The 27,344-nt window shown below is 37.0% G+C and overlaps 3 protein-coding genes across 5 annotated transcripts in view; 2 read left to right on the top strand and 1 right to left on the bottom strand.

The window, feature by feature from the left end:
- The first annotated feature begins 77 nt into the window (after positions 1 to 77).
- Positions 78 to 3,355, top strand: LOC123680043 (serine/arginine-rich splicing factor 7-like). Of its 2 annotated transcripts, XR_006747478.1 has the most exons (5): positions 78 to 246; positions 308 to 515; positions 748 to 949; positions 2,119 to 2,416; positions 2,993 to 3,191. XR_006747478.1 is itself a non-coding variant. In XM_045617693.1 (4 exons), the coding sequence occupies exons 2-4, from the start codon at positions 323 to 325 to the stop codon at positions 3,207 to 3,209; spliced, it is 612 nt and encodes a 203-aa protein (XP_045473649.1). In that variant the 5' UTR covers positions 78 to 246; positions 308 to 322; the 3' UTR covers positions 3,210 to 3,355. The 2 variants fall into 2 exon arrangements, 1 of the variants encoding a protein (XP_045473649.1); XM_045617693.1 differs by lacking the exon at positions 2,119 to 2,416 and having other exon boundaries at positions 2,993 to 3,355.
- Positions 3,356 to 4,737: 1,382 nt separating this feature from the next.
- Positions 4,738 to 27,344, bottom strand: part of LOC123680787 (protein Skeletor, isoforms B/C) — a 35,514-nt gene continuing 12,907 nt past the window's right edge. Inside the window, exons 2-13 of one of the 2 annotated variants that reach the window (XM_045618866.1) lie at positions 20,156 to 20,296; positions 15,821 to 16,002; positions 12,220 to 12,382; positions 10,801 to 11,060; positions 8,711 to 8,810; positions 8,314 to 8,498; positions 7,876 to 8,257; positions 7,465 to 7,698; positions 7,154 to 7,347; positions 6,873 to 7,097; positions 6,027 to 6,773; positions 5,507 to 5,764 (exon numbers count right to left, since the gene is read on the bottom strand). In XM_045618866.1, the coding sequence (XP_045474822.1) occupies positions 5,552 to 5,764; positions 6,027 to 6,773; positions 6,873 to 7,097; positions 7,154 to 7,347; positions 7,465 to 7,698; positions 7,876 to 8,257; positions 8,314 to 8,498; positions 8,711 to 8,810; positions 10,801 to 11,060; positions 12,220 to 12,382; positions 15,821 to 16,002; positions 20,156 to 20,296 (3,026 nt within the window). In that variant the 3' untranslated portion in view covers positions 5,507 to 5,551. Of the gene's footprint in view, positions 6,774 to 6,872; positions 7,098 to 7,153; positions 7,348 to 7,464; positions 7,699 to 7,875; positions 8,258 to 8,313; positions 8,499 to 8,710; positions 8,811 to 10,800; positions 11,061 to 12,219; positions 12,383 to 15,820; positions 16,003 to 20,155; positions 20,297 to 27,344 lie in introns of both variants that reach the window. The other variant, XM_045618865.1, reaches the window with a different exon arrangement.
- Positions 25,590 to 27,344, top strand: part of LOC123680790 (complexin) — a 330,085-nt gene continuing 328,330 nt past the window's right edge. Inside the window, exons 1-2 of the mRNA XM_045618869.1 lie at positions 25,590 to 25,734; positions 27,178 to 27,306. The gene's annotated coding sequence lies outside the window, so the exon portion shown is untranslated. The remainder of the gene's footprint in view (positions 25,735 to 27,177; positions 27,307 to 27,344) is intronic.

Here is a 27,344-nt window from a genome sequence, read left to right as displayed (position 1 = left end):
TGTACTCGAAGAAGAAGAATTGTGAACTTATATGTCTTTTAATAGATGGGTTGGTACCGCTGATGACGCTTCATTTACGCAAACTCGAGGGGGCCGGCAATTTGTTCTGATTAGAATCGTTCCTTTGGCTTGTTGGTGTTTTCCCGGATTTGACGTATTTTCCTAGAAAGGGACAATTTCTGAGTATTCCTCCTGGTGTCCCTTTCATCATAAATTTAAACCCTTGTTGGGTTGGCTGCTGAAGCGGTAATTATTCCTGCTATTTATTCATTTTTCTATGAAAGGTGTTAACGATCAATATTTCCAGATCGAGGGTAGCAAAATGTCGAGATACAACTTAGATTGTAAAGTTTATGTTGGTGATTTGGGTAACAATGCATCTAAACAAGAATTGGAAGATGCATTCGGATATTATGGACCTTTACGAAATGTATGGGTAGCCAGGAATCCACCTGGTTTTGCATTCGTCGAATTTGAGGATGCAAGGGACGCGGAAGATGCAGTGAGAGGTTTAGGTGAGCTTATATTGCTCTTATTACTAACGTATGACCCAAAAATTTCATTTTTGACATTTCTGTCATGATTTCTCGAGAAGCATTCAACCAAGTTTTAGCCGATTAAGTGAACCAGTGTTTAAAATCCAGTTTGGCGTTGTAATGCCTATATTGGATTGAATATAACAGATGTTGATTTCCATATTTGTATCAAACTTCATTGATGAATTACCTATCAACAATTTTTTTTCAGATGGTAGAACCATCTGTGGTAGGCGTGCTAGGGTAGAACTCTCTAGTGGTAAGAGTGGGGGTAGGTATAGAGGACCTCCACCACGTTCTAGCAGAGGCCGCCCTTTTCACCCTGACGATCGATGTTATGGTTGTGGTGATAGGGGACACTATGCTCGAGATTGTACAAGACAAAAAAGGGGAGGTGGTAGCAGCAGACGAAGGTAAGTTTGTAATTGTCGAAAAAGATTGTTCTTGTTGGAGATTATTTTGCTTGAAAAACATTCAGCAGAATAATGGTTGGATCTCTTTCGCTCCAACAAAATAGTCCCATTTTTCAAAATCTAGATTGTGTACAACAGGAAACTAAATCTTTGGTATGGAATTGTTTATATTTAATTTTAAAATGAAATTTCCCTTTTTATTCCAAACAGAATTTAGAGAGAAATGATTGATGAAGTGCCTCATATGTAAATGTGCCTGATGAATATATTTCTGCAGATTTTACATGAGGATTGAATCTAATATTTGTGAATTATTTTAGTTTTAAGTATCCAGTTGTACAATTGAACAAATTGACCAGAAATCTGATCAAAAACTTTATATTCCCTTAGAATTGGAAGAATAAGTCTTCTTAAATTTTTATATTTCCCAGCAGCAGCTGTATTTATCATGATTTTTAATAGTAAACCTACAAGGGAAATGGAACAGGTGCATAAAGGTTATGTTGATAAACAATGACTACTACTTTTGACATAACCTTCAATTTGACAGTCCAGAGACATGTCAAAAGTAAAAATCAATATGGCGGATCGCCGCCATATTGATTTTTACTTTTGGCATGTTGTTGTTTGTCATGACAGTACAATTATTGTTTGTATTGTGATTTCCTCTGCATATTTGGGTAGTTATTTCAACTGTAGACAAAGTCTTGAGCTTAAACTCACGAAAATGTCTTTTACGCGCCTTAGCTAGCTGTGGATATTGTCTTGGCAGAGTTTCCATTTTTATGAGAAACCTAAAGAGGAATTTAAAATTCTGCTTTAAGCTTACACTCTTCTCCTAACAAATGGCGTTCTTAGTTGGATAAGAAGTTTTTATTAGAAAGTCACATGATCTGAGCTGCCTAATTTTTGACATAAACATAACCTACAATTAGATTGACTTAACTGTGCTTCAGTACACACATAACTGGTTCTAGTTATACTTTTTACTGAGAAATGAAAAATTATTATTCAAACTGCTGCTGACTGTTATTATAACCTTTTTGGTAAATTGAATGGAAAAATTCTGAGGGATTGAAGTTTTTGGTCAGTTTTTAGGTAGAAGGTTAAGTTATTGTTGGTGAGTACGTATTGTACCAAGTAAAAGGCTCACAATGCCATGTTTATAGGTATAGTCTTTGGCCGATAGTCAGGTAAAGCATAGTTCAGTTCAGACAATCGTCTTGCCTCTCTCCACGACTTCTCAGTGTGCAGCCTCATAGAATAACATCGATAGCAATGTCTCCACGCGACTCTACTGCAATACTGCAATTATCCTTATGAGAGACTTCTGAGTATCGAGCCAATGAAAACGAAATATCTACGAGAACTCTCGAGTCTAGCCCCTTCTACCTACTTGATTGATTATCACTACCTCCTCCTACAATGTTTTCTACAGTTAGCGTCACGACATGATCACGAATAATGGTAACATCTTACATTCTAAATATTATAAGTTTTTTTGACAGCCTTTAAAGCCATGTCAAGTATTGCCAGCTGTACACCCCCAGGTTCAATAGTTATTTCTCTATTCAATTTTGTTTTAATTGATATGTTTCAGTTCACGATTAATTTTCTTTTTTTTTTTGAACTTGGGGTTGTAGCAGTTAGAAGCAGAAGGTTTGTTGATAGTTCGTTTATCTATAAGATACGAAGTGAAAGTACTGACTAATCATAGACGTGGCAAAAACAAGACTTGTAACTTTTAGAATTAAATAGTTTTTGATGTGTGCACTCCACTAATTTCTTGTGTCGATGACTTGATCGAAGGCTGATAAATGTTGAAATATTCAATTTAACGATGCCAAAAGCATATACACTATTCGTCCCACCCTTCAAATTGGAATTTCTGTTTACCGCATAACAATGGAATAGCTAAATGAGGAAATTCAGTTTTGAATTGGGTTTTTTGGAAATTACCGATTGTTCAAAATCAAGTTGGCTGCGGAAATATGAAGTACAGCAATGTGGAAAGTTTTTGACACTTGATATCTATGTTGACAGGTCTAGGTCTAGATCAAGAAGTCGCGGACGCTATAGGAGATCTCGTTCCAGGAGCACCAAGTCCAGAAGCCGTTCAAGGAACCGTTCTAGGTCCCGTTCTCAGTCGGCCAAAAGGAGCCGTAGTCGTTCTCCAACTAATGACAAGCGTTCGAGAACCAGAACAAGGTCTAGGAGTCGCTCAGCTCCTAAGCAAAATGGCGACGATCATAAGGATTAATAATCTTCAAAATTTGTGTGAAATATTAATAATCTGTCTAATCGTTTTGATATTGTGACCTTCAGTTAATCAAGATGATTTTTATTTTGGTTATAAGTATTTTGTAGTTTCATGTATTTTGGTTTCAATACACATGACTGTAATAAGGTGTATTTTAATACAGGTACATATTTTTCCTTCTTCATTATTCGATTTTGGAGGATGGAAAATTTTTTAATTGATTCAATTAAACAAGTAGTTTCATGATAATATTGAACAAAAAATAGAATAGACCATTTTTTTTAAATATATATATATACACTCGTTCAGTTTTCTAATCATTTTGGAAACTGAATAGATTTCGAGTGGATTTCATTCACGTGTACGATTTGAATAAATACATTTATTTTTTTCAGTTTTTCAGTAGCAGTTTTAGTTTCTGAGAAGTAGATATGCTGAATTGATTTTCATTCTTAAAAATGCCCTCTTAACTGCCCCATCTGAATGTTATTGAATAAAAACTCTTCATATTATTTGATTTTTTTTGAACAACCTCAACAAATACTCTCTACTGCAACCTTCGGGTAGACCAAAAGTCCTTAGTCTTCAAAAATAATTGATGCTGTGGGGATTTATTCCAATCTGAAAATTCTGATTTCTATTTTGGGTAGCGAAATAGATGTCTAGCTAGGACACTTTAGCTTAAATCGGTACTGGTAAAACTACACAATTGTAGACCAGCTACTTCTTCGAACAAAATACAATGACTTCAACTTGTAGTTAATTTCTGTCCACAATTCTGCACTATTTTATTGATAAACATGCATGGGGCGTCAAGATTTCTAGGTCAATCTAGTTTATGTTGAATTCATGTTATATTTTTTTGCTCATGCAATATTTCAGGGGTTGGTTCCCCTTGACCAACCTTTGGCGTCGCCACTGAGTTGAATGGATATGAATATGCTAAGGTATATTTTAAAAAAGTATTTATTACTCTCTAATTGCAGCGTTTAAAAAGTTTGCATTTCCTTTTCAGTTTTGTTATTGTTACTTATATTTCAAATATGGTCTTAGAATTTTCTAGGACTCCTTTTCAGAAAATGATTTCCGACACAAGTTAATGAGAAGGAACGTTAGAGGGCGTGCCTATAAATGTTATAGTGATCGCCAAATGGAACTTTTCAATAAATAAAAATCAATAGCAGTGTCTTGAATCAGGAGCTTATGAGCTCTCGTTCATGCATTAATGCACCAATTTTAGTTGTCAACCTACAATTATGGTCCAATTTTAATTAAAAAAATGATGAGATAGGTGATGCTCATGCTATATTGTGACTGACAGTGTATAATTCATCACAATCCACACTTTTAAAGAATATCGATCATCACTTGAAGTATAAATCCTTTGGAATTTCAAGAAATATGATCAATGTAGACCATAATACAATATTTTACAGTAATGAATCAAATTTGGTTCTATTGCACCATGGAAATTGGTTGGTTTCACAATTGTTTCACCATTTGTTCTTATTCAGTGTTACACACAAAATTACAATCAATCAACAGATTTTTATTTACAAAAATACTTAATCGAAGGAAAAGGAAAAATATTCAAATAAATAACAAAGTTTGAACTACAACAACTATAAGTAAAGTAGATGGAATTAACGCGGAACTGGAATCATTCAACCTTTCCTCATTTTGCTGCCTGGTATGTTCAGGTGTATGGTGTGCACTCCTTTTTGTCCTAACCTCTCTACCTGTCCTTCTGTGTGTGTCGCTCTTTACCAAGGTAAGCTTGGTGGAAGCTGGGCTGTTGTGAACATTGGAGCTTGTATCTGGCAAGAAAGGAACGTCTAAGTTCCTGTTGAGAGTGGCCCTTTGGTTGAGTGTAGGAGGCTTGATGTCATCTAAAGGTGGTAGTTCGCCTTTGAAAGGCACAGACTGTGGCCTCGTCCTTATGAACTCAGAAGTTCTCAACGATTTAGCGTTTAAGATACGCATGGAGTCAGCTAGTTTGGCCGTCAAGCTTGCTCCAGAAACTTTCTTACCATCATAAGTAACAACCACGTCAGGAGCTGTCTCGAGGTCTAAATCAGACTCTTCTGGTATTATATCAATGTTGCTAGGCTGGCTTATGCTCCCAAGAACTGGATGTTTCTGATTGTCTGGTGGTAAGTAATAAATTTCCTTATTGGACGAGTCTGCTACCGGTTCAACATCTTCTCCTACTCCTTTGAGGTCCCTCCCGAATTTCACTCTCATCCTGAAGTAGCTAGGTTCAGATCTTTTCGTGGTTCTCTTCACCAGCATTGGACTGTTTTGGACTTGAGGTGGACCCACTTCTTCCAATTCGTTGTAAATCATAGGATCGCTCCTTTCAAGGATAGGAGTGAAGCCTTCTTCAATTTTGATGGTACCTGGATGGAAACCCAAGTTTCTGCCTGGTTTTTCAGGATAGAGAACCTCAACAGCATTACTTTCTTTAGAGGCGTCAGGTCCAATGCGCGACAAAGGCTTGGTATCGTCCAAAGGTGCAGCGTTGATGAATGAATTATGATCTTTGATGATTGTGGCTGATGATTTCAATGAATGTGGCGACTTAGTTACTAGTCTGACCTGAGGAGTTAGTATGATGACGCTAGATGGTTGCTTGGTTAGTTGAGCGTTTGTTCGTTGTTTTTGCACTGCGTAACCTGGATTTATGTTAGGCCTTGCATGCGCTTTCATACGAAATAATGCTTTAGTATTAGCGACAGCATGTTGATGGAAATAAGCAGGGTGAATGATGGGTTTCTGATGATTGGTGTTAGGATTGTGATGAAATGATGGTCTTACCATAGTTAAATGACGTACCGGCTTTTTTTTGCTAGATGTGGTTAGGGGTACTTTGATGTAGCTTCTGACAGGGTGACGTTGTTGGTTTTTAGTGAAAGATATGACGATGGTTTTATTAGGGGTATTATTGGAAGCTGCCTCCAACAAGCTATGCTCGGAGGTGGTCGTGGTACTAGAAGTGGTAGTAGAAGTAATGGGCAATGGGGTAGTAGTGGTTGTCGAAGTGGTTGTGGTTGTGGTCGAGGTGACCAGAGGGGGCGCAGTTGAAGCCTGACTTGCATCTGCGGGACTAGATATCTCTTCTAAACCGGTGTAAATCAAAGGACTGGGCCTAAACGTTTGATAGTTAGGCTGGAAGGGAGCATACGACATCAACTGAGGATTGGGTTGGTATTGCTGACCATTATAATAGCTCTGATGGGTGGGAAAATTGTTCGGCTGGAACAGATTTCGATTGAAATAGAAATTTTGGGGATTTAGATAGGGTAAGTCGTTTCTTATCATCTTAGACTGTTTGTCAGGATAGGCAACTATGTCCTCCCCTACTGCTGAAATTTCATATGCAACTTTATCTTCTACGTCCTCATTAGAAAAACTATTAGGTGTTACCATTGTCTCGGCTTTAACGTCTTCATCTTGATCTATCGGAAAGGGTACAGACACTATTCTTGTCTCGCTTGCAGCAGGTTGTTCATCGCAAGAATCTAGGACGTTTATCTTCCATCCTAAGTATCTGTGAGTGAAGCACTGGAAAAATAAAAATATGCCAATGGGAAGATCTTTGGGATGATTGAGAGTGGCCAGTGAATTGAGCTTATAACAAGCCATCCAGAGAAGGAATCTTACCTGGTAGTAAACCGTATCTGGCGTGTTATCATCAGGAGTCCACTGGATAACACCAGGCTCTCCTTGGTCACATTTCAACTCAAGCGTTCGTTGATAGGCTCCAAAAGAAGCGAAGTCGTCTGCTTCCAAATCACCTTTTTGGGTCCAGTGACACAGCCTTCCTGTACCTGTGGGATACACATTGCCATCTTTGTCTCTTTGGGCTCCGGCAAATATCCTTATACCCTGGAAAACGTTGCTTGTTAAAGACCGCTTGTATTAAGCTAGACAAATCAACAGACCTTTTTATCTTGAGCACTCTGGTGTTCATAGCCTCCTACAGGGTCGTCCGTTATGTAGAAGGGATGATATTTGGCCGGTACATTTTGGTCAAGACCTCCTTCGATCACGAAGGTGTAGGTTTTTCCCCTCACCACGTTTATTTCGGGTATGAGGAGGCCGTTTATGTACCATGATATACCCCAACCCACGTGACCTGAAGAAGATCAACAATGAATCAGTTCATGAAGATACACCATATGTTTATTTTGAAATATCACAATATTTCTTCATTGTACAAAGTTTAATTTTTGAGAGAGACCCAGCTACTCACCTGTGATTGCGGGATACCCTCTTTTTCCACCAGTGGGTCCCATTTGGGCGTAGAAGACTCCATCATCTGGTTCGTAGCACTGAATTGGAGGTATGGTCCAGGCATCTTTCTTGGATGCAGGAGCTGGCGTTGGTATGTTTCTTCTAGAAGTTTCTACTGAATTTTTGTTCGAACCTCTTCTCCCAGAATGTTCTAGTCTAGAGGCCACTCTTTCTGATTCTGAACCTTCAGACTCTGGAAAAATATAGGAGGTGAATGGACCAGAAATATCGAAGCTCAGAAACCATTGGTACAAAGAGCTGTCTCATAATTTTTACTAGGTAGGAAACCAGGAAAACTTTGAGTAGAGTTTGGAAAAACGAAGAATGCAGTGAATTATCAAATACCAGTTAAAGCACTCCAAATTCCTACCTGCAACAGTATTGCCTCTATTCCTGTTAGACCCTCTCCTCCTCTCCTTGTTCCTTGAGCTCGTAGGAGCTACCACAGCTTCCTCTTCGTCCTCATCCTGTGTGGTTTTGGTCTTCATAGGTTGCTCGACCTCAGGAGCAGGACAATTCCATTTTGGATAACGTCCGAAATGGAAGAACTTGTCTTTTTTCAAGTACTCGCTGTGGAAAGAGACCTGATTCCTATCGTTCAAGGGTCCAATAGCCCAGATGATAGCTGTAGATTCGTTGGCGTAGATGGGCTGGTCGAATTCGTCATCGGCCATCAGAGGGCGCTGGTAGGTTACAATGGAGTAACCGTTGACTTTAGCAGCGTTGAGCATTTTTATACTGCCGGTGTTTTCCTAATGATATGAGCAGTAGTATTGGGATTGATTATTTGATTTGGATTTATTCTTACCCTGAATATACTGTCTGGACAAGAACCAGTTTGTCCTGAACATTGGGATTTGTCTTTGAGGAAATAATCGTCGGCATGACCTTTTCCAGTTTCTTTGTCGATATAGGCGACAGCAATGTCACCATTGATCATTACGCTTCCGGTTTCTTCTCCTGATACACCAAAGGACATATACTCTCTTTCATCTGAAAATTAAATGTTTTGATCATAAGTAGGGTAGTATATTAAGCCAATTGAAAAGTCCCCGGTCAGATGGCGGTACTAGTATTAAATCCATATGATTTTTAGTTAGTACCAACCTTCAAACGATACGTGTCAAAATTTGACTGCAGTCCGACCATTAGTTTGGGAGATATTGCGTTGTGAGTGTAACAACTTTTATCATTGATTGACTCACCTAATTTTGCAACTAACTGTATAATAACACTATCTCCAGCCATGGCCCATCTTACTTCGAAAGCAGTTGAATCTTGAAGGACTTCACAGTTCAGTTTTGACTGTAAAATGATCACAAAATATAAATTTTTGTTGAATATTATTATTTTTAGTTTTGTATTTTGTCTATTATTTTCTTTTTAAAACTTTATATTTTCTGTGTTCATAGGAAAGAAAAATGAATCAACGTATATTAAGCATTTTATTTTATTAAATTATAAAAATATACTATATAAAATAAATACTGATACTTTCTTTACAAAAATAATTTAATATTTAAACATAAAATATCCATTCTAAATAATCACTGGCTTTTCGTTGGATTTCATGAATTTCTTATGGGAAGACAATTTTTGGCATAAAAAGGAATGTAAAACGGAAAACAACCTTTACATACCAAACTAATTTTGACGACCTGAATCGTTATAAATCTTTTGATATCACCTCAATAATTTATCTAGTTATTGGCATTGATATAGCATGTTAATAAACAGCATGTTCTAATGTTCATTAGAAGGCAAGATCACAATAAAAATCGTAGAAACATCACTGTAGAGGTAAGTAAGCGTTTGGATTAGCTATGTTGAACCTATTATGTTGCCGATTCAGTTGACTTTGAAGAAACTGCTCTTCCTGGACGTTTTTCACATTGAAATTGCCCTGATATTGCGCGTTTTGGTTGTTGAAAGGCAGATAAGGTGAAGGCTGGCGTGCAACTTGCACGTTTTGATTGAAATACTGAGTTTGGACAGGTCTGTGCTGGTTCTGGGGTATTTGGAAGAAACGTTGGGGCGTTGACTGTATGTAATTTTGCTGCACGTTGTTATCCAAAGTTTGTTGGGCTTGAAGTTGACCAAACTGGTGCTGGTTGTTATTCAAAGGTATGTACTGCTGTTGGAGACCCCTTTGGTAGTTTTGTTGGATGCTGTTCTGGTTTGTAAGTTGAGAAATGTCTCTGTGGAAGAGTTCGTGCTGTTGAAAACCTTCATCTGACCTCCTGTTGGCCAGGAAATGAAGACCTCTTGGGCGATATGTTGTAGCTTCTATGTTTGCACCGAATTGGTTATGGGGCCTAGACACCCCTCTCCTCGTGTTGTCTTGTTGCTGATGACTTTTCTGTAACAACAGACACATTAGATAGAGGGGTGTCTAGGAAGGGAGCAAGAAAAATTCGGACGAAATCAATCTAACACGAATTCATTTCAATATTCCTTTCTCACTTTTAAGGTTCCTTACTCAAGCCAGAAGCCATGTTTATGTTTATTGCAGAACCCTTTGTCTTAGAGACAAACATTCCTCATTTGAATATCGAAAATTCGGTGATGTGTATTATTTCCATCTAAACCTGCATGTTCCTTACATTATAAAGTTCGGGACTTTCAGTATGATTAACCCGTCTTTATATACGGTTTTCCCCAGATAACTATACTGCATGTTTTATGAGACAGGGATGCCACCCTTATTAGCCTCAACGTGGAAAGTTTTGCTCTTGCAAGTTAACATGATGATTTTTGAGTGCTGTTGAGCCCAGAGGGAAAGCCGGGTTTGAAATATTGTCACAATATTTGGATCCTTGTCTTATACAGATTTAATTTGATATTTGTTTCAGTGGGCTTGTTTCAGAAGAACAGATGGCTATCATCTTGCCCAAATGCCTGTAATTTTTAGCCGATAGTGGATTCCACTTGAAATTTCCAAAGTAGATTCTGGTTTCGAATATGGATGTTTTATTAAATAGGTCTGTTTCAATCGAACCAAAATAGTATCACACCAAATGAATTTATAGCTCTACATAATTAGACTTTCAGGAAGATTACACTTACAATTCCTTCGAATAATATTGAATGACCTTCAATTCTTTTATTTTTTCTAAGTTGCATTTTATAGATTCCTTATGTATATATTTTGCTTCCAAGTCCACCGAAGATAGTGGGAATTAAGTAAACATTTTTCTGAACATAAAAGTGTTAGAAGAACGAGAATAAAAAACTTTAGACTTGGAAGCAAGTTGCCACATCCATTGGCAGATAATTTCAACTGTTTGTATCTTACCTGTGGGCTGACGCCTAACATCTTCAGGGACGGAGGTACGTTGAGGTTCTGAGGGATCAAAATGTGTCCAAAGTCTACAGTGAAGGCTTCGCACCAAATGCCAAAATGCCCAATCTCGAAGACCGTTAGATCTCCAGGTAGGTTCAGCACTATGGTCTTCCTATCGTAGCGTCTCAGAGGTTTCTCTTTGCCATTCTCGTCTGGGATTCTTATTCCTTGGGGAGAGGGTTTGGAACCACGGCCAACCCAGAATTTGGCATCTATAAGGGGAGAATATTTGTCAAAGATGAGATCAGACAGAGAGAGAGAGATATTAAGAAGTTACTGAAGGTAATACGAAGCATAAGTACAAGAAGTGGTTTGGAAATGAATGAAAACCAGTGAATTCTACTAATATGGCTCTCGCTGACTTACTTCTTTTTCCTGAACCTAAATCAACACTTTCTATCTACAAAAGATCTACAAATAATTAGCGATACGGTTTTGTTTTCTCCAAAACAATTTCCATCTAGATTTAAAGCTTCCACAAAGATTCCAATGTTTACGCTTGGTCTTCCTTGAATCATGATATCTCTTGAAGACCAATTTCTATTAATTTAGTGTATATTTTCAGTTATGTTCCCCTAAAAGCATATCCTTCATGATATAGTAGACTGATATTTATTAAGTAGCGTTATGAAGAAAACACATTTTGAACTTACTTTTTGATCTGTTGTTTTATATGGTTACAAAATAACTGGTCACTTCCAGGTAGATATTTGGCTTATTAGATTCTAAATTTGGGTAGATAATTTTTATTTTGGGAGTTGAAGATATAATTGTTTCTTTATTTGAACACATTTCAATCTTACTTTTTGAACTGTCCATGAAACTTATCGTCTAGAAAGTATTAAATATGCCAAACCATTTTTCCTAAGAGTTTTTTATATTGTTACAAGGTACCTGGTCACTTCCAGGTATATATTTGGCTTAAAAGATTCTAATTTTGAGTAGAAAATTTCTATTTTGGGCGTTAAAGATATACTTGTTTCTTTAGTTTTGGATCAGTGTCAAAACTAACATAAAATAACATGTGTCTAGAAGACTAGAGCTAGATTTGAAATCAGCAAATTGGAAGCTTTTTTTAGTTTTGTTGGCCTGTGTTAAAGAAGTGAACAGGTTTGTTTTTACAAGCCAAAGACGTGCAAAACACCTCAAATCAACCCTTATTCCACAGAGGCGTACCCTACGCCACATAATATCAAAAACCGAACACCCCACATAAAGGGACGTCCAAATAAAGCAAATAGTTTCCAGAGCGGCCACAAAGGAAAGTTTCCAAGCTGTCTAGAGAGCCAAGATGTACTAAACATATTGTTCGCAAGTCGAACGAGAGCTCGTATGTATCTTCATCTGCCGTTACTTGAGACCGTTACTCACCAGGTGCCTCTCCGTCATATGAGAAGTTGGGAATTAACAAAGTTTGGGCGTCGACAACTACGACGTTATCCGAGGAGACGCCGTGCACCCCTTGAAGGGGGTCGATCTTGACAGGACGGGGGTAGTCCAGGTTCCTAGGGATCTTCACGTCGCCGAAGTTCACCTGGAAGAATCACTGAATCAAAGGGCTGGAAGACAAGGATCGCTTTGAAAGTTTTCGGTATCGTTTTTCAACTGAAGGAGGAAAATTCTTTGTAGATTCATTTTAATTAATTACTTCAATCTGGGAGAGATGCAGCCTCACAAAGAGGTCACGCTACAAGGGGGCGGCTTTGACCACCTCAAGTGGGATGTGAATTTAGATTATTTTATCTACGACTGATGTACAGGGTCTTTATGGATTATTGCAATATTACAGTGACGTTTAAAATTTTATCACTTCTCATTTATACTGATAACTTCTATATACAGGGCGTCTCAAAATGATTGCCACCGTATTCACCGATCGAAAATGTAGTGACAATTTCCAAAAAATTTTTTCAAAAAATTATTCCCGACGGAGCTACCGTCCTTCAAGGTATGACCAAAATCGTGAAATCACATCTTTGAAATCTTTAATCGACCCCATCTTTCACGTGGCCCTTTCAAATATTGTCAACTCTTTGTTTTCAATCCCATTACAATAATTTTGAAAGACCCTGTATATTGTACGTTTTATACTTGAGGTTTTTGCAAATGAATTAATCAATAAAGAAGAATTAACAGTTCTTTTTCTCTCTTCTAATCTAATTCCAAAGTTTCTCAGATAAATAATGACTAGCATAATCAGTATACTTCAAAGAATTTGCATTGTATGTTTACAAATTGCAGCTGTGGCCAATTTTTCTTCCTTATTATGATTGAACGATTCTATATTAGGTTACACTTTGCTTTCTTCCATATAGCAATAAGCATAGATAGAGGAAGTATACGCAATTTTTACATGTCCCCAACATGGTTAGATTACGTTGTCGGATTGTGAGATATTTTCAAATCCACAATTTTAATATATCGTTATGAATGTATATTATATTGAATGAAATATATTCATTTGAGTGATTCCCGATTGAATATGCAAATTTGAATATTTAGAATCCGATATTCTACAAATTGGCGAGTTTATAATAAGCAGAATATTTATTATTTTCTGTATCTACCTGCTGAAATCCAAGGTTTGGCAACTTTTGCTCTCTTAGTGTCATCGGTTGTTTCACGTCGTTTGGTGCGCTTGAAGTTTGTTTTCTGAATTTCTGATATATTTAGGTATTTATTTCAATATATTTTGAGTTAATATGAAACGTTGGTTCACTATGGGACATAAGAAGTGCGTTCTTTGTTGAGAAACTCGCGAATTGAGTGAAATATCGTATCACTGATATGTTTTCATTTCCGCGCGCTTCTTGTCGAATTTGATAGTTCATGTTGGGGACAAATTTGCTTACTGAAAATGACATATATGCTCCCTCTATATATGCTTATTACTCTGAGCCCTTTCAGTTACACTTTTCCTCTACCTTTTCGTTTCCGTCTCTCTTTTGCCCTCCCTCTCCTTTCAAAAACTTATTGAAGAGGTGAAAATCAAAAAAGAACCTGAATAAGAGACTTAGGGCCAAACCAAAAATCACGTGGATATTTCGACCAACTACCCCCGAATTTAAAATCATAATACACCTTTGTCAAACTTTTAACTCGAACTACACAACCCCTTATAGCCCTTCTCGACTCCACACCACTCCCGGTTAATTGGAAAACTTGGGACGAAATGGCAGAAAATCAATTCGCAGTCTCCCACCTTAAACTTCTCCGCGATGTACCAATTAATAAGATACGAGGATCGAATCCCGTAATGACCCTTCCTTTTGTTTTGCCGGCTTTTCCGGGTTCAATCCGGCCAGTTAGGGATGTATCTGGATGGATATAGTAGGAAAGTTCGAAAGTTAGGTTACGTCGAGCACAGAAATAAAATATGACAGGTCACGGCCATCTTGTTCTTCTTTTCAAGGTTTCTGTGTTACGAAGTGTGGTGATTATGTTTTAACGACACTTATTGGTACTTTATTGGTATATCACTTGTGCCCTCAAAGTAATGAACATGAATAGAGAGAGCCTATGCCATTTTCAGTAAGCAATTTTTGTCCCCAAATGTTCTATCAAATTTGACATGAAGCCCGCGGAAATGAAAACATATCAGTGATACGATGTTTCACTCAATTCGCGAGTTTCTCCACAAAGAACGCACTTCTTATGTCCCATAGTGAATCAACGTTTCATATTTACTCGAAATATATTGAAATAAATGACTGAATATATCAGAAATTCAGAAAACAAACATCAAGCGCGCCAAACGACGCGAAACAACCGATGACACTAGGAACACTAGGAGAGCAAAAGTTGCCAAACCTTGGATTTCAGTTGGTAGATACAGAAAATAATAAACACTATGCTTATTATAAATTCGACAATTATGAAAAATATCGGATTTCAAATATTCAAATTTGCATATTTAATCGGGAACCACTCAAATAAATATATTTTATTCAATATAATATACATTCATAATGACATAGTGAATATGTGGATTTGAAAATATATCACAATCCGATAACGTAATCTAACCATGTTGGAGTTACTCCCTCTATCTATGTTTATTACTCTATGGAAAATGGAGACGGAAATGAAAAGGTAAAGAAAAAGGCTGGGAAAGGAAAAGGGAAAGGAAGGGGAGGAAGACAGAAAGAAAACGGGAATTTTCTGGAGAATAGCTATTATCAATGAAAAAAAAAGGAAGGACAAAAGAGAGGGAAAGGAAGAAGGTAAGGAAGAAGGAAAGGAAGTAGGAAAGGAAGTAGGAAAGGAAGAAGGAAAGGGAAAGGGAAAGGGAAAAAGGAAAGGGAAAGGGAAACGGAAAGGGAGAGAGAAAGGGAGAGGGAAAGGGAAAGGGAAAAGGAAAGGGAAAGGGAAACGGAAAGGGAGAGGGAAAGGGAGAGGGAAAGGGAGAGGGAAAGGGAGAGGGAAAGGGAGAGGGAAAGGGAGAGGGAAAGGGAGAGGGAAAGGGAGAGGGAAAGGGAGAGGGAGAGGGAAAGGGAAAGGGAGAGGGAAAGGGAAAGGGAAAAGGAAAGGGAAAGGGAAACGGAAAGGGAGAGGGAAAGGGAAAGGGAGAGGGAGAGGGAGAGGGAAAGGGAGAGGGAAAGGGAGAGGGAAAGGGAGAGGGGAAGGAAGAGAGAGAATGGAAAAAACAAACATTTTCAAGAATTTTTCAGAATTTCGCCGATTAAATTCATCAGAGAGCATCAAGTTTTCTCAGGGAAAACAAAATCATGGAACCCCCCTCCAGATTAGTGTAATTAAAGCCGGAATAAAGTCAACGCTTAATCGCTCGACAGCGGGGACTCGCATACTAAATCACCCTCCTTGGGGATAACTCATCGCCTCAAACCCAGGTCCTTTCATCTCCCCGGAACGGGCCATATTCTCCCCGTCCCCGCCATTCATCACGCCGCCCCCTCCTCCCCCTTATCTAAACACGCGAGACAAATTCTCGCACATCCCGCAAGAAACTTACCGCGAATTCTTCGCACCACACGTAGAATATCTTGATATTGTTCAGGTTCTTGCCCTCGGGCATCGAGAGCGTGACACCTTCCTTTCTGTACCTCCTAATGACTTCGCCGCTTCCGTTCTCGTCCCGGAGACGGAACCCGGAGCTTCCGGGGGTGCGGGAGTTGCCGGCGTAGAAGTAGGCGGCTGGAAAAAAAAGAGGGGAAAATCTGTTAGGGTTTGAGCGTTCTTGTTGTTTTGTATGTGTAGGGGGTTGAAAGGAATGTGAATGTGTATTTTCAAAGGACGCGCATTGGTCGGTAGTCTATACATATTGTGTATATAGCAAAGGAAGAGTGTATATAGGGTGTTCCTAAATTGGAGATACGAATGACAAATTCCTTGGTCAATTTTAGGAGAAAGTTCTATAATCATGTGCCTACAAACGCTTTGTTTTCGAGATTAAGGGTGTTTCTTCTAGTCCTTCTTTTTTGTGAGTACCAACCTCAGAGGAAAGAAAAAATAGAGGTGCCTTAGAGCATTTGTTGACATCGCTATAACACTTATAATGTACTGCGTTGCCATTCTGAGGAAGAAGTAATCTTTTCTCCGTTCTGTGGCATAGATGTTTTGCGAATATTCTGAGGATTTGGCAACACGGTTCTGTTGTTGTTATTGCACGTGTCAACTAGAGGTGCGTTAAGGGTTAACTGTTCATTTTAATTTCACGTTTGTAATCGGCGTTATTTCATACAAGTTTGTGAATTTTAAGTTACATATTGTTAATTTTAATCATGGTAAATACTCGAAAAACATGTATAGTGTGTAAAACATCGGAAATGAAAACCTAACCTATCAAAGGTTAGTTCACGTTTTGAGTCCATAGGCGTAGAATATATCTCGTCTATGGCGTAGTATTTGTGAGATATCGAAAACTTAATTCAATGCTAACATTTGTAGGTTTCCTTCAAATAGAGAATTTAGCAAAATATTGTGCCACGTATTAATATTGCAAATGAGAAATTTGCCGAAATATGCATATGTTTGTTCCAAACATTTCAGCACCGAAAACTTAATAAGAGGCAGTAAGAGAACCATTGACTACGCCACTGAAATGTTTACCGCCCCTCTAATTGTCAATTTTGTGCAGGTTTGTTGTTGTCCTATCTCACTTTATCATCATGCTGTTGCAATTGATTACAATACAACGCTATTTACTTCTAAGGGCACCTCTATCTTTTCTTTCCTCTGAGGTACCAACCTACAAATGATACGTGTTAAAATTTGACAGCAGTCCGACCATAAGTTTGTGAGATATTGCGTTGTGAGTGTAGCTACTTTTGTTATTTGAAAAAAGATGGATAAAAAAGAATTTCGAGTGCTGATAAAATATTGCTTTATGAAGGGAAAAAATACATTTGATGCAAAATCTTAGCTTGATTAAGAGTTTCCCGGGTCTACACCAGGACAATCAACGATTGATTGGTATATGTTTAAATGTGGTGAAATGAGCACCGAAGACGTCGAACGCAGTGGACGCCCAAAAGAGGCTGCCACCGACGAAAAAATCAAAAAAATTCACAAAATAATTTTGAATTACCGTAAAGTGAAGTTGATCGAGATAGCAGATATTGTGAAGATATCATCTGAACGTGTACATCATATCATTCACAAACATTTGTACATGAGAAAGCTGTGTGCAAAATGGGTGCCGCGCGAGCTCACAGAAGGCCATAAGAAGACAACTCTGGAACGGAACTGAAATCTTCAGAATAAGTTCGTATATCAAATGTCGCTGTCAAGTGCATAACTGGAAGTGTGTGTTTTTAAGAATAAAAGGATCTTCGCTAATTATCTGAAACCTTTTTCACCTCGAAATTCGTGTGTATGTCCCTTAAAAAAAAGTTTAAAAAAAACTTCGCCTTCCATAATGATAACCACCATTTTTCTACCCTTTATGAGCGCATTCCCAGGAGCCTTTTAGAGCTCGCTACTCTTCCAATTCATCAAACAGCCTTCGCGAAAATAATCCAGAACTTTCCCGGACTCATATATGAATCCGGGCTGCTAACCGGAATGCGCGGGAATACTTTTGAAATTTATGTCGGGCATTCCGGCATATCATAACTCCGACTCCAGGAAATGGGAACTAATTGCGAATTCCAACTGAAGTTATTCAACTTTTTGCGGGATGCTGTCGGCCTCCTTTTTCTTCCTGTAATTAACTTTAGTGTTTGAAATTCCCCCCTTTGATCTGCGTAATGAAAAATTGTTGATCTGCTTCCAAAGGGATGTTTCGCATGAAGATATTCCCGTCTGTTCCCAGACTCCGGGTGGAAAAAAATCCGGGAGTATCCGTCAACTCTTTTCTTCTCTCCGTTTCGTACGAAAATAATTCGTTGAGTCGCAGCTCAAAGTGTGAACGTTTTGTTTCTATCTGTTTGTGTCGGATTGTTAATTTGTTCTTCTCGTCTTCTTTATGTAGTATTTTTCCTTTTTACCTTTCTTTGATTTCAGGTAGTTTTTAAATGAGTGCGAAAGATTTCAAAGGGTTTTCCGCGTTTCAAGTTATACGTCCTCGACCTCTCAATTTCTGAGTTACAGGGTGTTTAGTTTCCAAGAAAACGATTTCATATTGACTGAAATACACTTCGCCGATAAATTAACGCACCACTGAAAATAAGGCAAAAGTTTAAGATACGTTTTCGTCAAAATATCCAATTAGGATGTCTTTTTTTTAATGACAGGTCATTTTCTTCTGAATGTTAGTGTGTAAATCGTATGTGCATACAAACCTGTATTTTATAAATATATATGATAAAATATTGCTTTTTGAAGGGCAAAAATGAAGTTGAAGCAAAATCTAGGCTTGATGAAGAGTTTCCGGGATTTGCACCAGGAAAATCAACTATCATTTATTGGTATGCTAAGTTTAAAAGTGGTAAAATGAGCACCGAAGACGGCGAACGCAGTGGACGCCCAAAAGAGGCTGCCACCGACGAAAAAACCAAAAAAGTTCACAAAATGATTTTGAATTACCGTAAAGTGAAGTTGATCGAGATAGCAGACATTATGAAGATATCATCTGAATGTGTACATCATATCATTCACGAATATTTGTACATGAGGAAGCTGTGTGCAAAATGGGTGCAGCGCGAGCTCACAATCGATCAAAAGCAACAACGTGTTAATGATTATGAGCAGTGTTTGAAGCTGTTTAAGTGCAATAAACCTGAATTTTTCTGTTGATATGTGACAATCGATGAAACATGGCTCCATCATTTCGCTCCGGAGTCTAATCGACATTCAGCTGAGTGGACTGCACACGATGAATAGAATACAAAGCGAGGAAAAACACAACAGTCAGCTGGTAAGGTTATGGCATCAGTATTCTGGGATGCGCCAGGTATGATATTCATTGATTATCTCCAAAAAGGCCAGACCATCAACAGCGATTATTATATAGCGTTATTGGATCGTTTAAAGGATGAAATCGTTAACAAACGGCCCCATTTGGAGAAAAAGAAAGGTGCTGTTTTATCAAGACAATGCGCCGTGTCACAAATCAATGAAAACAATGGTAAAATTGCATGAATTGGGCTTCGAATTGCTTCTGCATCCACCGTGTTCGCAAGATCTGGCCCCAGCGACTTTTTCCCGTTCTCAGACCTCAAAAGAATTCTCGCTGTAAAGAAATTCAGCGCCAATGAAGAAAGTAATCGTCGGAACTGAGGCCTATTTTGAAGCGAAAGACAAATCGTACTACAAAAGTGGTATTGAAAAGTTGGAAGACCGCTATAATCGCTGTATCGCCCTCGAAGGCAACTATGTTGAATAATAAAATCGAATTTGGCCAAAAAAATGTGTTTTACTATGGTAGACCGGGGACTTTTCGATTGGCCTGTTATATGGCTCTAAAACATGACAAAAAAAAAGGGAAAAAATCGATCTACTTATGCCTAAATGTTTTCAAGCTTGTCAAAGGTACTCGTCAGTATTTCAGAAAAATTCAGTGTTTTCATGGTGAAAGCCATCTGTCATCATCTGTCAACATTCTGATTTCATAGATTATTAATTTTAAAATACGAGGCAATGATTAAAGTCAAGATATGTATCCTCATTTTAAGGGTCGATAATGTTTCAACATGAAAAAGCAATGTTTCTAAATGAAGACAAAATTGTAAAGGTCCCAAAAGCCAATTGTAAAGTTTCCAGACAAACTTGTAAAGTTCCCAAGGGACATAATTGTAAAGGTAATACAAATTTCGATTAGTATCAATGTTCCAAAGACAATATAGTTGTTGTGTATTCAAAATTAAAGTTTAACATCAATTTAATGAAAAAACAAAGTTGTGCTCACCTGGTCCCTGTCCATCGTAGGTGAAATCCTTGATGTAGAGCGTCCTGCTGTCGACAGCGTATACCTCCCCTGAAACCCCGTGATGGAGTTCAGAAAGTTTTCCAATCAATTTTCCGAAATACTGACCGGCTCGGACTTCTCCTGAAAAAGGGCCAATTAATTGGTAAGTTTAAGGGTGGCACTTTTGGCGGTGTTCGACCGCCTCGATTGATGTGTTGAGGGTTGAAATTGTCCCCAACTTTAACATTTTCGGGAAAATTGCCATTGAGGGTCGGAAGCATTCTTCTGAATTGTCGGAAGGATGCGGGGTACATTAGGGAAAGCGTGGAGGAAAATGGATTACCGGGAAATTTTCCCGATCGAGTTGTGTGCTGCTAGAAGATTAAAAAAGTTTTTTTTCGGAACGGTCGATATGTCGGAAATTATTCTACACATTCCCATGAAACTTTTTGCTAACATAAAGGACATAGAAATGATTATGTATCAAGAACAGTAAGCATATTGTGTTCATTGGAAATATTTTTTATGTAATAAGAGCGAAGCAGTTTTGAACTTATTTCAAGTTCATATTCAGGTATAGGTGTACAAATTTGCTTCCACCGTTTTGGAATAGATGGCTGTAGCGATAAGTCGTTGTCGAAATTAATAGATCGTAGATGACATATCATCAGCTAAGGTATTCGTAAACATAACGCCAAAGAAATATTAGTCGATTTGTGTCTGCATCATAAAGTTATTCTCGATCAAACATGTCAGCTTACGAGCCAAATTCTCGTCAATTGCGGGAGGTTTTAATTTTCTGCTTTAATATGCAGGAATCTGTAGTTGAGGCTCATCGAATACTCTCAAATACCTATTGTGAGGCCGCTATTAGAGAAAGAACGTGCCGAGAGTGGTTTCAACGCTTCAAGAACGGTGATTTTGACGTCGAAGACCAGCATGGCGGTGGAAAAGAGAAGGTTTTCGAAGATGCAGAATTGGAGGCATTACTTGATCAAGACTCGTGTCAAACGCAACAAGAATTGGCAGGATCATTGGGAGCGACGCAACAAGCCATTTCAAAACGCCTGAAAGTCATGGGAATGATTAAGAAACAAGGAAATTGGGTGTCGTACGAGTTGAAGCCGAAAGATGTTGAACGGCGTTTGTTTGCTTGTGAACAGCTGCTTGCAAGGCAAAGATGAAAGGGGTTTCTGCATCGCATTGTGACTGAAGACGAAAAATGGGTTCATTACGATAATACCAAACGCAGAAAATCTTGGGGATATTCAGGCCATGATTCCACGTTGACGGCCAAACCGAATATTCACGGTTCTAAGGTCATACTCAGTATTTGGTGAGACCAGCTAGGCGTAGTGTATTTTTAGTTGTGAAAACCGACTGAAACAATCACAGGCGTACGTTATCGAACGCAATTAATGCGTTTGAGCTGAGCATTTGAAGACAAACGGTAGCAATACAACGAGAGACATGATGAAGTGATTTTACAGCATGACAATTCTCGACCCCATATTGCGAAAGTGGTCTAGATTTACTTGGAAACGTTGAAATGGGAAGTCCTACCCCTTCCGTTGTATTCTTCAGTCGTTGCTCCCTGGGACTATCACTAATTTCGATCAATGGCACACGGCCTGACTGACCAGCACTTTCGGTCTTATAACGAAGTAAAAAATTGGATCGATTCGTAGATCGCTTCGAAAGATGACCAGTTTTTTCAACGCGGGATTCGTACGCTGCCCGAAAGATGGGAGAAAGTAGTGGCCAGCAATGGACAATACTTTGAATCATAAATGTATAACCAGTTTTTTATCTATAATAAAGCCCCGAATTTCGGAGAAAACCGGCGGAAGCAAAGTTGTACGCCTATGTATTTCAAGCTCTTGTTCAGACACATAAAAATTATTATCCTTCAATTAAAGAATAACCTGCATGTTTTCTGATCTACTGCTTGCTTAAAAGATTTCAATATTTCTTAATACACTCCTAATTATTTCACCACAGCATTGTGTTAAAAGATAATGATAGTTCGCGTGTAGAGAAAGAACTAAAGAAATATATGAAACAATCGATAATGAACTGTAATTCGACGACTCCTCAAAATTAATGATAGTATATTGTTGTCCTGGTCGCTTTACAAATAGAACTAGGTCTCTGAAACCTTATATTGTAATACGTATCTTTATTAGAGATTAATCGCACGGACGCCAATAGAGAAAATTGCCAGTTTTAATCGATCGAACTTTCCCAAAGAAAACAGCGTGTGCAATATCTTTTTGTTGGCCAATGAAACCTAATGGATTGATATAATAATAATAACACGTCCGCTAAACCGGGTTGACTCCTTTTATTTCCACCATTAGAATAAACGCTGTGAGAAACTTAATAAAACTAGATTTATAATGTGCAGATATGAAGCAAAAAGAATTAGGTCAGAACTCGCGGTCGTTCTACATTGGAAAAACTGGGGATTTCACATGAAAGTTTATTGTTGGCTCGTTGTTTTATGCCTTCAAGGTACCTCGAGGAATTTTCAAGAGGATATTATATGAGAAATTGTTTCACGGGATTGTTTCTAGTATTTTGGTCCAATTGAAGAGGTTTTTATTGGATATTCACTTCGCATTTATGGTATATGACAGATTTCGTTTCGTTATTTCGAATAGTAAATTTCTATGACGGCCTGAAATGTCTTATTTTATGTTCCGAATAATATTTGAATATGAAATGTTTTTCCTATCATTTCGAACAGATTTCCCTATCATTTCATATTGATGTCTGTAATTTCAAGCCAATCATTCTAGCAGCACCATAGAAAATTCAAGAAGAATATTGGGAAAGAAATACCCAATATTTTGATGACTATAGATTCGATCACGTTGGGATTTGGTGTGAATATATAAAGATTCGATTTCGTCTACGAATTCCTCATCAATAAGTTCAATCTAAATCCTTCAATTCAGATACAAATTCGAAAATTGCAGACATCGTGTCGAAATGACACATTCTTCCGAACCACCCTGTATATAACAATAATAACCGAACCGACTCAAACTTCAAACTTCACGCAACATTTCGAATCGATCACACTCGATTGAAATGCACTCCCATATAATAATTCTGTACACAGAATCAATACCGCACACATAAATATAAAAATGGAACGCACGTCTGTCCGTTGCAATGAAAAACGTTTTTGATTGATTGGAGTTTCATGCATCCATTCAGATTTATGCCTACTATTTGTCTGGTTGCGGTCTGTCACTTTTATACGCTAGAAAAAACTGGTATCTATCTATCATTTGCTGGATGTTATTGAGTGTCATACGTGACAATCCTATTTTTTTTTTAGAAATATTGATAACGAATTGAAAAACATTTTTCATTGAAACTGAATCATCATTTGATCAATGAGTAATAAACATATATAGGGTAAGCATCTCATTTTCAGTAAGCAAATTTTGTCTCAAACATGTACTATGAAATTTGACATGAAGCGCGCGGAAATTAAAACATATCGTGATACGATATTTCACTCAATTCGCGAGTTTCTCCACAGAGAAAACAATTCTTATATCCCATAGTGAATCAACGTTTCATATTTACTCGAAATATATTGAAATAAATTACTAAATATATCAGAAATTCAGAAAACAAACTTCAAGTCCGCCAAACGACGTGAAACAACCGATGACACTAGGAGAGCAAAAGTTGCGGAGCCTTGGATTTCAGCAGGTAGATACAGAAAATAATAAATATTCTGCTTCTTATAAATTCGACAATTAGGAAAAATATGGAATTCCAAATATTCAAATTTGCATATTTAATCGGGAATCACTCAAATAAATATATTTAATTCAAAACAATACCTATACATTTATAACGATATAGTAAAATTGTGGATTTGAAAATATATCACAATCCGACAACGTAATCTAACCATGCTGGGGACATGTAAAAGTTGCGTATAGTGCCTCTATCTATGTTTATTACTGTGTGCATTTGATGAAATCTGAAAAATTATTCAGAAAAGGACTGACTCTTAGTTGGAGCTTTCTTGCCCTCGTCCGGAAAAAATTGATTTTCTTTTTCAGGTCGAGAATTGTCAACTTTGCATAACTTTGAGATAATCGAGAAATTCTAAAACATTTTTTTTTCAGTAATTTTTATCGTTTATATGATGCTCATAACATATCATAAGAATTAATTACCGTTTCAGAGATATACTTGAAAATAGTGTTTCTTAAATGAGACACCCTATATTTTTGATGTAGTTTTTTAGCAGCAAATTTGTCGAAAAGAATCTTGTTATCGGTTTTTCCAAAAAGTCATCCGTTTCAAAGATATTGAGTTTTTCGACTTAATTTTTTGATGGAACACCCTATATAAATATTCTTCATTTATTTCGAGATTTGATTCATTTTGCGTCCATTGTATAATTGTAATCAAGTCATATATAGTGTATCTTACCAACTATACCTCTAAAACGATAACCAATTTCTAATTAAATGAGACACCTTATATATGACTTGATTATAATTATTTAATGGACACAAAATGAATTAAAACTCAAAATAAATAAAAATTTTCGAATAGAAACCAAGACATTTGAAACGGTAATTTTTCAGAGACGCCCTGTAACTCGAGAACGAATCAATAGATCTATGATCTGCTTTCTGATATATTATTATCTCGAAAAAAGAGATCGAGGGCCCTTGAAGATTTTTTCTTCAAGTCTGTTAGTTCTCGAGATGTTTTTAGTGAGCATCAAATTTGGGACAGCCTGTACAATGTTTTTCAGAGTGCAAAGAACTCTGTTTCCACCTACACAAGACTTCGAAACCGCTCTTCGAAAGTTCATTTTGGACCATCGAGAATAATCGCTAACACACTTTCACTTCTTACATCAACAATAATTATTGTCTAACGCATCAATCAGGTTTTTGAAGAATTGTTTTGCAAATATATAACGAAATGTCAAATCATTTTATAGCAGACAAGATGCATTAGAATAAAATTCCTTATTTTTAATTCGTATACTTAATTCTGGAATTATATATGTATATTCTAATTGTGAGATATTTGCCAGAAATAGAATAATTAGAGAATATTTGGATTGTAAAATCCTTTACTACAGTTATTATTCAATGATTTTCTATGTACCTTGAGTTCATAACATAGATTAGGTAAGTTATAATCGAAAATCCAAAAGGCATGTTAAATTACTATGGCTGTGAAATGTTTCTCAGTTCTGTGTTATTTGTTGGTTTGTATTTTTGGAATCAATTATCCTGTTGATTGAAATATAATAGTAAGTTGGACAGTAATCACTCAAATGTGAATTATTATTTGACAAAATAAATTAAATAATTAGAAAAAATGTGAAACGTAAAAATCCTTTACTTCAAATATTATTCCAGATTTTCTGTGAACCTTGAGTTCATACCATAGATAAGTAAAGCAAAATCGAGAAGGCATGTTGGATGATTATGATTGAAAAATATGTTTCAGTGCAGATGTATGTGATTTGTTTGTTTGTTTGTGTTTTTGGAATCGTTTTCGTATTAATTGAAATTCAGATGGTAAGTCAATTGCATTATCTAATCGAAAATAATTCTATTTAAAGTGGAATTGTCGAAGTGATTGCTCGTAAATATGATGTACAGTAACTTAGAAGTTGTCTTTCACTCATCAATTCATTTGTTGAAGTAGTTAACCTTGGCGTAGATATTAATTTAGATCGTATTGAAATACACTTCACAGAATCCATCAATAAGATTAGTCCTGATATGGAACTTAAATCAATTTGTCAAATCGAGGAAATCAATGTGAACGAATTAATAAATTTACAATTTAGGCTTTGAAAATTTTCCATTTCTGGGAGATTCTAGGATCATCATTTCACATAGAATTTGATGACGTTATTCACATTTTCCACAAATTGATAGTTCATCAGATACCTATATCGTTAGATGGAAATATTTATGTATATTTTGATGAGACTGTCAATTACAATTTCACTCTGAGGTTTAAATTTTCGAATGATTTATTATCTTCATAATTGTAATGTAATACTTTTATCAGATTATTTTCAGTACCATTTATCATTAAAACGAGTCTTATATTTTTGAGCACTCTGTAATTTTGGAATTTCAAGCTGAGGATGGTTTCAAACGATAAAGTTCGACTTACTGATGTCTAATCTGTCCACAAATTCAATTCTGTTCGGCCGTCCGTATATGGGTACACGATAACTTTCGAATGGAAGGACCTAGAAACTTGAAATTTGCAGGATAGGTTCGGATTTTGAATGCCACTATTGAGTTCATGAATGATCAAAATTCGATAATGGGTTCCGTAAAAACGGCCGTTCAAAATTATGTTTTTTTGTTAATTCGAAAATCTCAGAATCGATCAAGATGAGAATTTATATTTGCTTGTAAAATGATAATTAATAGGCCTTTGTAGAATTGCACGTAAATTGCTAAAACCAGAACCATAGAAAAATATTGAAGAAAATCACTGAATATATCCGTGATCACAAAGTCGATCGAGTTGAGATTTTGAGTTTCTGAAATAACCGATTGAAGAAAAATATGTAAAAAACAAAATTTTAGTGACTATAGATCTGACCTAATTGAAATTTTATGTGTATCAAAAGAATAACAACATCAAACCGTCATCAGAGTCTCAATATATTTGAGATGAATATTGAAACAAAAATTGAAAAAAACTCGTGTAAAGCCAGGAGCTTTTGAGCGCTTGTCAATTGCACCCTTGAAGACCACATAACTGAATTTAGGTACATATTTTTTCTCCGAAGGTGAGATTGGTGTATGAATGAACGAGAGCTCAAGTCAGCGCTTTCCTAATTTTTTTCTCGATATTATTCATGAATCTTTTGAGTTTCTGATGACGCTATCAGCACGAACTTGAACATGAAAAATTAGGGTTTTTCTAATAATCTCCTATGTGCTGATTTCCTCAATTTCGAATTCATTCGGTATATTATTTGAATTTTTTAGACGGATTTGGTGCTTTCAAGTCTTTGAGTGGACATGATGACGTTCAAATCACAGAATTAAGACCACAGAAATCAGGCGATCAATTTGGACTAAGACAACGTTTCGCCTATTTATCAAGACTTCATCAAGGTAAGTTAATTCATTAGAATGAAGATGATTTATTTGTA

This window comes from Harmonia axyridis, chromosome 5, assembly GCF_914767665.1.
Source record: "Harmonia axyridis chromosome 5, icHarAxyr1.1, whole genome shotgun sequence".
Taxonomy (NCBI): Eukaryota; Metazoa; Arthropoda; class Insecta; order Coleoptera; family Coccinellidae; genus Harmonia; species Harmonia axyridis.
Note: the sequence above shows the minus strand (reverse complement) of the source record. Positions and strands in the feature narration are given on the sequence as shown.